The sequence below is a fragment of the Heptranchias perlo genome, chromosome 2 (assembly GCF_035084215.1).
Source record: "Heptranchias perlo isolate sHepPer1 chromosome 2, sHepPer1.hap1, whole genome shotgun sequence".
NCBI classification, from domain to species: domain Eukaryota; kingdom Metazoa; phylum Chordata; class Chondrichthyes; order Hexanchiformes; family Hexanchidae; genus Heptranchias; species Heptranchias perlo.
In genome coordinates, this window is record NC_090326.1 from 33,983,731 (window position 1) to 33,999,742 (window position 16,012).

At 39.4% G+C, this 16,012-nt stretch overlaps 1 protein-coding gene across 2 annotated transcripts in view; it reads right to left on the reverse strand.

Moving 5' to 3' along the window:
- LOC137336829 (dysbindin-like) overlaps positions 1 to 16,012 on the reverse strand; it is a 225,916-nt gene that overhangs the window by 154,962 nt on the left and 54,942 nt on the right. For both annotated transcript variants that reach the window (XM_068001691.1, XM_068001692.1), the window contains exon 5: positions 14,152 to 14,284. In XM_068001691.1, the coding sequence (XP_067857792.1) occupies positions 14,152 to 14,284 (133 nt within the window). The remainder of the gene's footprint in view (positions 1 to 14,151; positions 14,285 to 16,012) is intronic.

Consider the following 16,012-nt stretch of genomic DNA (forward strand, 5'->3'; position numbering starts at 1 on the left):
TTCTATTTAATTTTTTTTAAATTGCTCTCCACGTTGTCTCTACATTGAAAGTTGCAAGTCTACCGTCTGTTCCTTTTCAAAGCTTCTTTGTGCTAATTCTATTCCTTTCATTGTATATTTATCACTTTTTTCTCCCAATCTGCCCAACTTTTGGTATTAAACTGGTTGGTATTAAACTTGTTGGTATAAAATTCAGTTTGCCTTTTATCTGCCTAATTACATTAAAGATCTTAATCTTTCTGCAAAACATTGAAGTGAAGGAGAAATATATTTAAGAATTAATATTAGCAGATCTTGGACAATCGGTGTTCCTATTTTTTGTAAACAACGTATAAAGATTTTTATTAGATTACTGACGTTTAACTCTTCACCACAGTGCTCCCTATTGCACAGGAGGAAGTATGGCTCCTTTATGGATTACAATTAGACAAGCACTGATCACCTTCCTGCACCTTTTGCAAGTGGCCACTATTCATATGTGCATAACTATTGGAAAGCAATTTGAAGTGTGGGGTGGGGTAATGCAGTTGAGACTGAGCCAGCCCTCACCTAGCATTCCTCCTGTGCTGTAAACTTCTATGGTACTAGTAGAATACTGACAAGAAAAAGAAATCAGACATCTCGTATATACTGACTACGTCTACAATATACTGATATGCAATGAGAGCACACAAACTGTAAGTGGCAGTAACAACCTGAAGATGAATACCAAGAGAGGGAAATTTCAAACTGCAATAGCACTTTATATTTTGTTCCCTTGTTTCATCCTGAATGCTAACAAAGGCAATGGCAGATGCAATTCTTTATTAGAAAGGATAGGCCAATTGATTGCCCCTTGGAATTCCTGCCCACCCCTTCAAAAAAAAGACAGGTACTGCACCATAAAGAAGAATTTTGAGAGCAGCCACGTTTCCTGGCATGTGGTTATAATAGTGTTGCTGCTAAAACTGATCTTAAGGAAATACTAGTGTGTCTTCAAAGCAACAGTATTTTATCCCTTGCAGCACAGACATCTTCATTGAAAACTGAACCCCTTGGCCTGGCCGGTTTTATGTTCCCGATTTCAGCTCACACACTGGAGGGTGAAAAATTATCTAACAATACAGTTAATAGTCTTGAGGTGCCAGGACTAACTTCATTACTGTAATATTGCAATAATATCAAAGCACCTTAAAATTCTAAAACCTTACTACAACCTCAGTTAAGAGTACTGGGTGCAGTATTAAGCTCCACATAATTGGAAGGATATTGAGGCTTTAGAGGGAGTACAACATACATTCACTAAGAATGATGAAGGAAAATTGGTTCTTTTCTCGTTAGAATGACACAGATTACAGGGCAATATGATAGAAGTGTTTAAAATTATGAAAGGATGGGACAGGGTAGATAGAAGCAGGATGTTTCTAGTAGTCGAGGGGTCAAGAACGAGAGGCAATAAATACAAGATTAAACGTGCGAGGAGCTCATTGACGACTTTGTCACTAAGATTGAAACCATCTGTTGAGCTGCCTCTGCCGCTTCCCTCCCTTCCCTAAGCCCATCAAGCCAAATTTCCCCTACGGTTCCCCCCTACCCTAGCCCTGAACTCGCATCTTTCTCCAGTTTCTCTTCGAGCTCATCTTGACCATAAGACCCACCTCCTGCTCCCTCGGCCCTATTCTCATCAAACTGCTGATCACCCAACTTCCCTTCCTGGCCCCATGTTAGCTGATATTGTTAACGGTTCCCTGTCCTCGGGTACCGTCCCCTCCCCTTCAGGTCTGTCGTAATCGCACCCCTCAAAAAAACCACCCTTACCCCCTCTGTCCTTGCAAACTACTGCCCCATGTCCAACCTCCCTTTCCTCTCCAAAGTCCTAAAGTCCTTGAACATGTTGTCACCTCCCAAATCCGTGCCCATCTTTCCCGCAACGCCATGCTTGAATCCCTCCAATCAGGTTTCCGCCCCTGCCACAGTACTGAAATGGCCTTTATCAAAGTCACAAATGACACCGTGTGTGACTCTGACTATAGTAAATTATCCCTCCCTCATCTTTTTCGATCCGTCTTCAGCCTTTGACATGGTTGATCACACCATCCTCCTCCAATGTCTCTCCTCCGTCGTCCAGCTGGGTAGGACTGGTTCCATTCTTATTTATCCAGTCGTAACCAGATAATCACTTGCAATGGCTTCTCTTCCCATTCCCGCAATGTTACCTCTGAAGTCCCCCAAGGATCTATCCTTGGCCCCCTCCTATTTCTCATCTACATGCTACCTCTCAGCAACATCATCTGAAAACACGCCAGATTCCACATATATGTTGACGGCACCCAGCTCTCTCTCATAACCAACACCCTCAACCCCTCCACTGTTTCTCATCTGTCACATTGCTTGTCTGACATCCAGTGCTGGATGAGCAAAAATTTCCTCCAATATTGGGAAGACCGAAGCCGTTGTCTTTGGTCCCTGACACAAACTCTCTTCCCTCGCCACCGACTCCATCCCTCTCCCTGGCCAATGTCTGAGGCTGAACCAGACCGTTCGCAACCCTGACGTCCTATTGACCCTGAGGTGAGGTTCCGATCACATATCTGCTCCATCACCAAGACCATCTACTTCCACCTCCGTAACATCACCCGTCTCTGTCCCTGCCTCAGCTCATCTGCTGCTGAAACCCTCATCCATTCCTGAGTTACCTCCAGACTGGACTATTCCAATGCTCTCCTGGCTGGCCTTCCATCTCCCACCCTCCATAAACCTGAGCTCATCCAAAACTCTGCTGCCTGAATCCTAACTCACACCAAGTTCCGTTCTCCCATCACCCCTGTGCTCGCTGACCTATATTAGCTCCTGGTCCGGCAACAGCTTGATTTTAAAATTCTCATCCTTGTTTTCAAATCCCTCCAGGCCTCACCCCTCCCTATCTCTGTAACCTCCTCCAGCCCTACAACCCTCCACGATCTCTGTGCTCCTCCAATTCTGGCCTCTTGTGCGTCCCCGATTTTAATCGCTCCACCATTGGTGGCCATGCCTTCAGCTGCCTAGGCCCTAAGCTCTGGAATTCCCTCCCTGAACCTCTCCACCTCTCTCCTCCTTTAAGATGCTCCTTAAAACCTAGCTCTTTGACCAAGATTGTGGACACCTGTTCTAATACCTCCGTAAGTGGCTCAGTGTCAAATTTTGTTTGACAATGTTCCTGTGAAGTGCCTTGGGACGTTTTACTACATTAAAGGTGTTACATAAATGCAAGAGATTTAGACGGAAGGAGAAACTTCTTTACACAAAGTTGAGACACTGTGGAATTCGCTTTGATGGTTAGTGGTTGAGGCAGAAACTATGTCAACATTTAAGATTAGACTGGATAGGTGGATGAAGGAAAAAGGGTTTAAGGCAAATGGGAACAGGGTGTGTAAATGTAATTAGTATTATTTGCTCGCGTGGAAAGTAAACACCGACATGGTCTTATTGGGCTGAATGGCTTTGTTGGAAAATAAATGTGCTTCTATATAGATTTTAGCACTAAATAATGACAAAATGGCTAACACAGGCAACTTGGGTAAGTGAAATCAACTTGAGTTAAGACATGCAGGTAGTCACGTAGTTTAACAGCTCGAAGAAGAAAACATGATTTTGAGCAAAATCAGCCAGAACAGTTAGATAAGGTTAAGAAAGCAGAAGAATAATAGAAAATACCAGACAAAGAAAGGAATGAGTGCATTCTACAACCTTGAGAAAGCTCAGATAATAATTAAGTCTTTGCTGTAGCTATAGGTCTACTCCTCATGTGAAAGGAAGTCCGTTCCCCATAACTGGCTGAAAATGGTAAAAACAAGAATGATTGTATAAAAGAGGTTCCCGAAAGAGAATTAATGCCATTACTACAGAAAACATTTTTACTGGTATACTGCAAAAGAAATTATGAGTTAGTTAGAAATCTGCTGACCTCAGTTTGAAAACCTATGAAATACAGTGTAGGTCTTTTCTATCATGGTTTTAAGTTTCCTTTAGGAAGCTAATACCAGCTCTGACACAAACTACCTGAGGGAAACATTTCCCATTAATGAACAGGATTGCCTCTTTCAGTGTGGAGCTATTTTTCAGTTTGTATGGGAGCACCAGAAACTACAAATTTGCAGTTCAAGGATGCTAACTAGGTTTATACAAGGCTGAGCATGATTTACTAAAACAAGCCAAATTTACACATGTAATGAGTCAGGATCTGTTTATTGGGATGACTTGTTTGTGCTTCCATTTGTGTAGCTATGGGAAAGAAACAGGAAATGAAAGAATATGAGGCAATGAATTGCAGAAATAAAACATTTAAAAATAGACTACTCAAAAGAATAAGTAGGAGAAACTTTAAAAAAAATCAAGCAAGATAAAATATCGAAAAGAGAAACAGATAAACTAGACAAAGGCAAAGACACAAAATGAAGCTAAAAATTAAAATTACTAAAAATAAAGGAAACGCACATGAAAAATAAAACAAGACTAGGAATGCATTTTTTGAAAAAAAACACACACACACACACACACACACACACACACACACACAGGTTTCTCCACAAACCAGATACATTGGATTTTTGTTTAACGGAAGAAGTTTTACTGTATATTTAAGTATATTACTGTAATATTTGACCTGTATGGGATTTTGTTTTAATTTAGGTCATGTTTTGCTGTATTGTTAGATTCAAAGCACGAAGTCCCGATGGAATACAGCATTTTTGACAACATTAACCAGTAGACATGAAGCTATGGGTGGTGACCTTAGTTAATCAGCTATGCAAAGTGACATGGGCCAGCCATAAGACCTAACAATGTAAATTTCTGAAGCTTTAAAACAATGGGACAGTTAGCTAATATGTTCATATCACTGAGATGTATACAATGGGACAGTTAGCTAATATGTTCATATCACTGAGATGTATCTTGGGTCAGTTAATGTTGGTCGAATATCCATTGCGGTTTGATCAATGCAGGTCTAGCTCAGACAGCAGAATGGGTGTATGAGCTCCGGCAGCCTGTAGCAGAAAATATAGACCAGATAACTTGACATTAGGTAGCTCGAAAGTGGGCTTTTGCCCAGAAATGTCAGTAGAATTTCTGTTTTTATCATCTTGCATTGAACGGGCAGCAATAGGAAATTGGTAGATCTCATTGTGAAAACTGTATTCTGTCCATTCATGTATTTTATGTAAAATAAACCAGTATGTTGGTTTACAATCATGTATCATCTCACTAGTACGCTCTTCAGTTCGCCTTCCATAAAAACATGAGACCAACTTTGCAAAATTACAGTAATAACTACATATAACAAGGGTTCTGTGTTATGATCCCAGCTATCATTTAGCTAGATATTGGGCAGTAAAGGTGCACTCTGGATTGTAGAGGCATGGCATCCACTTACGGGAATGCCTGGCAAAGCTGAACCAGAGAGACTATCTAGCACAAAACCCAAAATTCTGTAACCCACCAACCACCACGATTATCAATGGGCAGTAAATTATTGGAAAACTAGGCGTGCTGTCGACCCTCTAACGTAATACTTTTTATTTCAGACAAGGGAAAATGCCACTTTCTGTTGAATAAAGTACTATCCTTAGACTGTCAACAGGTCTTGTGGAATTAGTGTCTCTACATTGGCTGGTTTAGCAATTTTAAACTCTTATACATTGAAATATTAAAAAATGAACTATTGCAGAAAAAACGTCCACTGAACATTCTTTACTTAACACAAGAGAATGAGTAAATTATGCAAAGCCAACCTGAAAGTCAAACAGGATTTACTTGAAATTAAGATTACGGTATTTTAAATTCACACCTTCCAGAACAAGGGGGCATAACCTTAAAATTTGAGGTCGGCCGTAGAGAGCCAGACAGACATTTTCTCCAAACTTCCAATGCTAAATACCTTATCATAAAGCAATTTTAAAAATGTATTCAACCACACACAATTTCTGACTTGAGTATTCTAGTTAGTTTGATGCAAGAAATCCTCTTTACCCAAGAACCAAACATTTAAATAAACAATTCAAGCATCTTTCTGAAAATAAAGCATCATCAGTATATTTTCATCTACAAGCACAGTTCTTTGCTCACTAAGACAATGGTAAACAATTTTACAACACCAAGTTATAGTCCAGCAATTTTATTTTAAATTCACAAGCTTTCGGAGGCTACCTCCACATCGTTCACCTGAGGAAGGAGGTAGCCTCCGAAAGCTTGTGAATTTAAAATAAAATTGCTGGACTATAACTTGGTGTTGTAAAATTGTTTACAATTCACTAAGACAATGACTAGGGAACCAAGTTTTTTTTTAATGCTGTGCATATTATAAATTCAACACTCTAGTTCTACCTAAATTCAGCACAATGCCCTTTTATGAACTCAATTTCCTAATATCGTATGAATGTAATATAAGAGAAAAGAGCAACAATTAAATGTTGATCTACAAAATCTGTGTCCCTAGCAAGGTACATCTTTCTAACAAAGGTTTTCTTTTGCAGCAAATAAGATCAAGGCCTTAAGAGGCTTGTGCCAATTTACAAATATACTTTATTTCAATGGAAGCACATCATGGAAATACAAATTATAATAGTGTTCTATTCAAGAAATACATTCATAAGGAAATGCTAGGGATGAGTGATTAGATAGACTCAAAACCTGAAGGATGTAAAATTCAAATAACCTAAATTCAAAGTTTCAATATGTAAGCTGATGCACTTTTCTGTACAATGCCAGGAATTCAAAACACACAAGCTAAAAGTGGACACAAGCTTCTCATGAAACCAGACATTTCAATTATTCAACACCATTAAACTGTCAGAGGAAAAAGTTAAAATTAATTACTTTTGGCACGACTTTTGCAAATTGTTGAATATATCCTTCAGGTACATTAAATTGGGCCATTACATAATAGGGAGCTTAGCAGAGAGGGGTAAAGGTGAGGGACATTACTGGGGCGGTACTCCTTCAATAAGACCGTAAGACCATAAGAGATAGGAGCAGGAGTAGGCCATTCGGCCCCTCAAGCCTGCTCCGCCATTCAATGAGATCATGGTTGATCTGATTTTTACCTCAATTCCACTTTCCTGCCCTTTTCCCCATATCCTTTGACTCCCTTGCTGATCAAAAATTTGTCTAACTCAGCCTTGAATGTATTCAATGACTCAGCCTCCACAACTTTTTGGGGTAAAGAATTCCAAAGATTCAAGACCCTCTGGGAGAAGAAATTCCTCCTCATTTCCATCTTAAATGGGCGACCCCTTATTCTGAGACTATGCCCCATAGTTTTAGATTCCCCCATCAGGGGTAAAATCTTCTCGGCATCTACCCTATCGAGTGCCCTCAGAATCTTGAATGTTTCAATAAGATCTCCTCTCATTCTTCTAAACTCCAATGAGTATAAACCCAACCTGTTTAATCTTTCCTCATAAGACAACCCTTCCATACCTGGAATCAACCTAATGAACCTTCTCTGAACTGCCTCCAATGCAAGTATGTCCTTCCTTAGATAAGGGCACCAGAACTGTACTCAGTACTCCAGGTGTGGTCTCACCAGCACCCTGTACAGTTGTAGCATGACTTCCCTGCTTTTATACTCCATCCCCCTAGAAATAAAGGCCAATATTCCGTTTGCCTTCCGGATTACCTGCTGCACCTGGATGATGACTTTGTGTTTCATGTACGAGAACACCCAGATCTCTCTGTACTGCAGCATTTTGTAGTATTTCTCCATTCAAATAATATTTAGTTTTTTTTAATTTTTCCTCCCAAAGTGGATGACTTCACATTTTCCCACATTATATTCCATCTGTCAAATTTTTGCCCATTTGCTTAACCTTTGCAGACACTTTGTGTCCTCATCACAACTTGCTTTTCCACCTATCTTTGTATCAGCAGCAAATTTGGCCACAAGACACACTGCTCCTTCATCTAAGTTATTGATATATATTGTAAATAGTTGAGGCCCCAGCACTGAGCCCTGCAGCACCCCACTAGTTACAGATTGCCATTTTGAAAATGACCCTTTTATCCCGACTCTTTGTTTTCTGTTAGTTAGCCAATCCTCTATCCATGCCAGTATATTAACCCCAACACCATGACCTCTTATCTTGTGCAGTAACCTTTTATGTGGCACCTTATCGCATGCCTTTTGGAAATCCAAATATACTGCATCCATTGGTTCCCCTTTATCCACCCTGCCCGTTACTTCCTCAAAGAACTCTAATAAATTTGTCAGACATGATTTTCCCTTCATAAAACAATGTTGACTCTCCTTGATTGTATTATGAGTCTCAAATGTCCTGCTACTACTTCCTTAATAATGGATTCTAGCTTTTCCCAATGACAGATGTTAGGCTAACTGGTCTATCGTTACCTGCTTTCTGTCTCACTCCCTTCTTGAATAGGGGTGTTACATTTGCGGTTTTCCAATCCGCCGGGACCTTTCCAGAATCTAGTGGATTCTGGAAGATTACAACCAATGCATCCACTATCTCTGTAGCCACTTCCTTTAAGACCCTCGGATGCAAGCCATCAGATCCAGGGGACTTGTCAGCCTTTAGACCCATTAGTTTACCTAGCACTTTTTCTCTAGTGATAGTGATTGTTTTTAGTTCTTCCCTTCCCCTTGCCCCTTGATTTTCTACTATTATTGGTATATTATTAGTGTCTTCTACTGTGAAGACAGATACAGAATATCTGTTCAATTCAAAGGACTATGCTACCTTTAATCCTGTAAGAACTAAACGATCTATGCCAATCCAATACTGGAAAATGCGCTCTGTTCTTTTTTTGACGCAAGCAGGTAGCCTGTGTCAAACAGCAAATAATTTTTTTCCCCAAATGAATCTAAGCACTCCAAATCTGAACACAAATCAATGGGGAGGGTGAGCACTAAGTAGCTGGCAGATAAGGTACATTCAAACAATAAGAAACAAGACCATAATAAAAGTAGTTATAGTAACTTGCCATTCATTTTAATCTTCATGTTGCATTACAGTGCTACCGAAAATTAATATTCATCCTCAATCCCTAATACTTTCTTTAAGCAAATGTGCACAAAAAGTGTTCCACCTTTGGAAGGCAAATCGAAGCAGTAGTGTTTAGTAAAAGAATGCAGATTGCTCCATTGAACCTTCTTGCATATCTGGTCTAAAGTGTCTCTTGAGGTAGCCATAACTTGACCAGGAGCACTCTTACTGGTAATTCTCAACCCAGTTTGTAGTGCAACTGCATATATTCCTAAATCTATCTAGTCATACAGTGCTTAGAGATATTTTGAATTTCATTACCAAAGGAAATAGTTTAACAAAAAAAAATCTGGTCCTGTTAATATAGAATACTAAAGTTCTAAAAAACACACGAGCAATGAAGTATGCATTCAGCCTCAAGATGATATGGTAGCTCAGGTATTCATTTAAACAGCATGTTTCTCTGAAGGGCCTGTTGGACTTTTTCGACAGATCTGCAGTGAATCTGATCGCCTTACACAAAGGACCCCGTTTCTAAGGAAATGTTCAGTTGGTGATCAGTTGGGGTCGTCCTGGGACAGTAAAAGGTACAAGGGTTACAACTGAATTACTCCAGGTATTTGAAACCATCTCAGCAGAGAGTAGGAAAGCCACTGATGCCCCATTCACTTGTTTTGAATTAGTCCAAAGATGAAAAATCTGATTGATTCTGATTCTACAGAAATCAAAGCAACAAGGATGCATTCAATATTTTAAATTTTATTAACAAAGGAAATAGTTTAACAAAAAAAAAATCTGGTCCTGTTAATACAGAATACTAAAGTTCTAAAAAAAACACACCAGGGTGAGGGATCTCAAACATCAAACCTCCTTTAACATCTTCACTGGTTCAAGGCGTCAGAGAAAGAGCCTTAAAGATAATTGAGTAGCAAGTTGGTTTACGAAGAATCTTGCCTCCAAGATCATAATGCAGAGATATAGTTACAATTGAGAACTTAACAGGAAATATCATGTTAACTTACTCATGTTATAATTGAGGGTTAAGAAATACACTCAAATAGCCAATTTACAAAGTAGTGACTTCGGTAAAGATAAGCAGAGTGTGTGGCAGGAAGGGACAGAGAGTTTACCAATAACAGTGCAACAAGGTCAAAGCAGCAAAAAATGGTAAATAGTCAATTAAATCTGAATGCATAGAGCATTCATAACAAGATAGATGAATTAAATGCACAAATAGAGATAAATGGGTTGACCTAATAGCCATTACAGAGACATAGTTGCAAAATGGCCAAGGTTGGGAACTAAATATTCCAGGGCACATGAAAGTTAGAAAAGACAGGCGGAATAGAAAAGGAGGGGGTGTAGCCCTAATAATAAAGGATGACATAAGGACAGCGGTGAAAGAGGATCTTGGCTCGGAAGATTAGGAAGTAGAATCAACATGGGTGGAAATTAGAAATAACAAGGGGCAGAAAACACTGGTGGGAGTAGTTTATAGGCCCCCTAATAGTAGCAATACCGTTGGACAGAGTATTAATCATGACATAATGGGAGCTTGTAACAAAGGAAATGCAGTCATCACGGGGGACTTTAATTTTCATATAGACTGGGCAAATCAAATTAGCAAAGGTAGTTTGGAAGATGAGATTATGGAATGTATTCAAGATGGTTTCCTAGAGCAATACGTCATGGAACCAACCAGGGAACAGGCTATGTTAGATCTTGTATTATGTAATGAGATAGGGTTAATTAGTAATCTCACAGTAAAAGAACCTCTGGGGAAGAGTGGTCATATGATAGAATTTCACATTGAGTTTGAAAGTAACATACTTAAATCAGAAACTAGAGTCTTAAACTTAAATAAAGCCAATTACATAGGTATGAGGGGCGCATTGTCAAAGGTAGATTAGGAAATTAAATTAAAGGGTTTGACAGTTGAAAAGCAATGGCAAACATTTAAAGAATTATTTCAATATTCTCAACAAGTACACATTCCATTGAGAAATAAAAACTCCACGGGAAAAATGATCTACCCGTGGCTAACTAAAGAAGTTAAGGAGAGTATTAGATTGAAAGAAGAGGCCATTAATGTTGCCAAGAAGAGTAATAAGCTTGGGGATTGGGAAAGTTTTAGAAACCAACAAAGGACGACCAAAAAATTGATAAAAAGGGAAAAAATAGAATATGAAAGTAAACTAGCAAGAAATATAAAAACGGATTGTAAGAGCTTCTACAAGAATGTAAAAGGAAGAGAGCAGCAAAAGTAAACGTTGGTCCCTTAGAGGCTGAGACAGGAGCAATTATAATGGGGAAATCAGGAAATGGCAGATGCGTTAAACAAATATTTTGTATCTGTCGTCACAGCAGAAGATGCTAAAAAGCACATCAAAAATAGTGGGGAACCGAGGGGTAAATGAGAGTGAGGAACTTAAAACAATTTATATCACTAGAAAAAAAGTACTGGACAAACTAATGGGACTAAAGGCTGACAAATCCCCTGGACCTGATGACCTACATCCTAAGGTTCTAAAAGAGGTGGCTGCAGAGATAGCACATGCATTGGTTATGATCATCCAAAATTCTCTAGATTCTGGAACGGTCCCAGTGGATTGGAAGGTAGCAAATGTAACCCCGCTATTCAAGAAGGGAGGGAGAGACAAAACAGGGAAATACAGGCCAGTTAGCCCGACATCGGTCGTCGGGAAAATGCTGGAATCCATTATTAAGTGGTAACAGGGCACTTAGAAAATCATAATATGATTAGGCAGAGTCAACATGGTTTTATGAAAGGGAAATCATGTTTGACAAATCTATTAGAGTTTTTTGAGGCTGTAACTAGCAGGGAAGATAAAGGGGAACCAGTGGATGTGGTATATTTGGATTTTCAAAAGGCATTCGATAAGATGCCATATAAAAGGTTGTTACACAAGGTAATGGCTCATGGGGTTGGGGGTAATATATTAGCATGGATAGAGGATTGGTTAACGAACAGAAAAGAGAGCAGGGATAAACAAGTCATTCTCAGGTTGTCAGGCTGTAACTAGTGGGGTGCCGCAAGGCTTGGGCCTCAGGTATTTACAATCTATATTAATGACTTAGATGAAGGGGCCAAGTGTAATGTATCCAAGTTTGCTGATGATACAAAACTATGAGGAGAACACAAAGAGTCTGCAAAGGGATCTAGGCAGATTAAGTGAGTGGGCAAGATGGCAGATGGAATATAATGTGGGGGAATGTGAGGTTATTCACTTTGGTGGGAAGAATAGAAAAACAGGATTTTTTTTTTAAATGGTGACTTGGTGTCCTCGTACAAGAAACACAAAGTAAGTATGCAGGTACAGCAGGCAATTAGGAGAGCAAATGGTATGTTGGCCTTTATTGCAAGGGGTTGGAGTACAAGAATAAGGAAGTCTTACTACAGTTTAGTAGATCTCACCTGGAGTACTGTGTACAGTTTTGATCTCCTTATCTAAGAAAGGATATACTTGCCTTGGAGGCGGCACGACGAAGGTTCACTAGATTAATTCCTGGGATGAGAGGGTTGTCCCATGAAGAGAGGTTGAGTAGAATGGGCCTATTCTCTCGAGTTAAGAATGAGAGGTGATCGCATTGAAACATAAAAGATTAGGAGGGGGCTTGGCAGGGTAGATGCTGAGAGATTGTTTCCCTTGGCTAGAGAGTCTAGAACTGGGGGCATAGTCGCAGGATAAGGGGTCGGCCATTCAAGACTGAGATGAGGAGGAACTTCTTCACGCAGAGAGTTGTGAATCTTTCGAATACCCCAGAGGGCTGTGGTTGCTGAGTCATTGAATATATTCAAGGCTGAGATGGATAGATTTTTGGACCCTAGGGGAATCAAGGGATATGTGGATCGGGCAGGAAGGTGGAGTTGAGGTCGAAGCTCAGCCATGATCTTATTGAATGGCGGAGCAGGCTCGAGGGGCTGTATGGCCTACTCCTGCTCCTAGTTCTTATGTTCTTACAACTGTGGAACCCTTCGCATAAACGTGAACTGAAGTCACTTGTAAAATAAAAAATGCATTACCCAACACTGAGTTAAAAGGCAAAGCAGGCAAACTGCTCGCACATCTAGACAAATCAAATCACAAAACTGCTGGTATTAAATATGAACAGAAACCCCGATAGACATAAACGCAGCTTTTTGCTCAATTTTGTGCAGATTTATAAAACACCCAAGTGCACCAATAGGTGAGAAAAACACTGTTTTTCCCATTCTTTCTGCTATCCAAGAATTCTCCCTTGCAAAGGAAATGTCTATATTATCATACTTGCGTACATGGCTACTAAATATATTATGACGAGGTCCCTCAACTGCACCTTGCCGTTGGTTTAGTCTTTAATGAAACCCAAACAAACAATAGTTTCCTAAATCTTAGCCGTTGGCCATAATCATCCTCAACTAAATCTTCTTTTCTACGGTAGCTATAAGCCCTTGTGTGTAAATGCAGATTTGTAAATTACATTCCAATATTCTGCAAGTAAGCTTAGATATCTGAAATCAATGATGGATGCTATCAGATTGGATTTATTTAAAAGTTGATGGTCATCCAATATTGTCTTCTACAGAGAGGATTTTTTTGAAATCATAGATGAGTTTGGATTTAGGGAGTGCTTTTGTAAGTAATAGACATTATATGCCAGTGAATACCACTGGCCAGGACCCCTCTGTTCTGTTCAATCCAGAGTGTGGCATGAGCCATGGCGTTCATGCAGGCCTCAAAGCCCTAAGCTGCGTTTAGATTGGCATCAAAGGGGTAGGTCTGAGATATTCATGTTGGTATCGAGCTTCATGGCATAGCCTTATAAACAAAACTTATTCAACAAGAAATAAAAGATCCATGGGCAAGCAAGCAACAGTAGGTAACTTACAACAATCTGTTTCATTAGTAATGAAGTTTTCCAGAAATGGGAATATTCAGAAATTTTTACATTCTTTAACAGTAACAGGCTGCTTTTCAAATGTTTTGAAGAAAAACGGTAGGCATGAATTTAAGCCTGTAATGTATGTAGTTCAAAACTCCAAATTATGTTTGCAAGATAAATGTATTTGAATTCTTGCAATAAGTTTCACAACCAAACAGCGAATAAATTACCACACCCAGAAAAGAAATATGCAATTACTGGGTTCCACAAGCATCTTAGTGATTTAACTGAAAGAGAAAAATGGACTCACCAAGTCTTGATGTCAGGGTGTCCAGGCCTACTAACAGTGCTGGAATTTGTTGGAGCTGTTCCTGCAGCTCGATTAAGTGGTTCTTTTTTTTCTCCCAGTATGCTGACAGTACCACCACTTCGCCATCTACTGCCTGCAACATTGTGAAGCACTCAGTAATTCTAGATGAAAATACATTTAAAAACAAGCAACAATTCAACTACGGCCTACTCTAAATTCAGATAATTCAAATTTTTATTAGCACTAAATTCCCTCTTTTGCTGTGGCATTAACACTACTTAATTCAAATTATTGGATAATTCACATTTTTTCAGCACAGAAAACTGAATTATCAGGCATAGACTAACGGAAGTGTTTAAAATGATGTTAAGTACTGCTGGCCTACTGAGGCTGTACTTAACTACTTCGAACTGGTTATTCCCCATGTTTTACAACATCTATTGGTGAGACTACCCATCGTAACTAATTGCTAATTGCAAATTTTGTTGATGCTGCCTTTAAATTGCTTTCCAAGGCACAGCATATCCACAAGTGATACAGATCAGTATATAGGCAATACTTAAATGTTTAAGCTAAAAAAAGAGTAAAGCAGTGATCTAATGTTGCAGCACCCTGTGTGTAACTAACACTATAGTGCACAGCAGAAGAATGTTGGTGCACACCAGCAATCTCCAACTTGGCTAGGCCATTAAGGGAAGGTGCCAAGTAAGGATTGGGCCCTTCCTCATCGAAGAAAAGGGGGACATAACAGCAAGTCATCCTGGTTGTGCTCACACACTTTTTAGCTACTTATATTGGCAACAATGGTAGAAACCACAATGCAGGTCACCTGCCTGCTGAGATACTTGAAACAGAACTGAAAAATGGTGAACAAAAATATAAATTAAGTCATTGAGCAAGTGAATTAGTGGTTCTCAAGTCCTGAAAACAGATTTCCCATTTGTTCAGATCATCTTGCATGTCCCACACTCCCTTTTCTCAAATATTTATTCTTTAAAATAAATTTTGGTGCCCTCCATTCACTGCAGTGCTCCATTCCCTATTGGCAGAATACAAAAGGATACAGGAAAATGGGATTACAGTAGAGGGCACCAATCAAAGAGCTAGCAGTAGTACAGATGCACTGGGATAAATGACCCCTCTCTGTGCTGTAATTTCTATGATGCTGTGATGTCAAAATCCACTTCCAAAAATTTCCACAGAAAATAAAAAGGCACATTTAAAAAAAAACACTACATAATGCAAATCCAATGTTTACTATGATCATCTCAGAGGCACAAATACCACTCTAAAATATGACATTATTCTGACTATTAAGAACTGGTGCTAAATTTTATTTGTGTTGCTCAACACCTTAAGTGCTTCAGCAACATAATCTATGGTGAGGACATAATTCAGTATTGCAGGAATCCAATTTTCTGTGAAGGTCAAGACAGTATTAATGCAGTACTAGGCATGGTACCATATGTATTTAATGATTTCACAAACAAAAGGAAAAGGTGAGAAGACTATAAGGCTCATTCATGCTCACCCTATCCATTAGGCAATGCAAACTCATGCACCACTTTCCTCAGTTAGTAATGTTAATTCCAGGAGTAGGCAAAAAAAATACCTTTAGGCAAGTTCAAGAAAAACGCTGGGAAATTTATTCCCGACTCCCAGGTCAATCAAGCAAGCTCTGGGATATCTTGGCTACCCATGACTCATCACTAGGCATACTTAAACTTACCACCCCCCCCTCATACATCCCAACCTCCTCAGGGAATAAAAAATATTCTGTAGTTTTACTACTTTACTTTACATGGTCTACCAACTATCACACATTCCTACTGATGTACATCTCACCCAAACACACATGTAC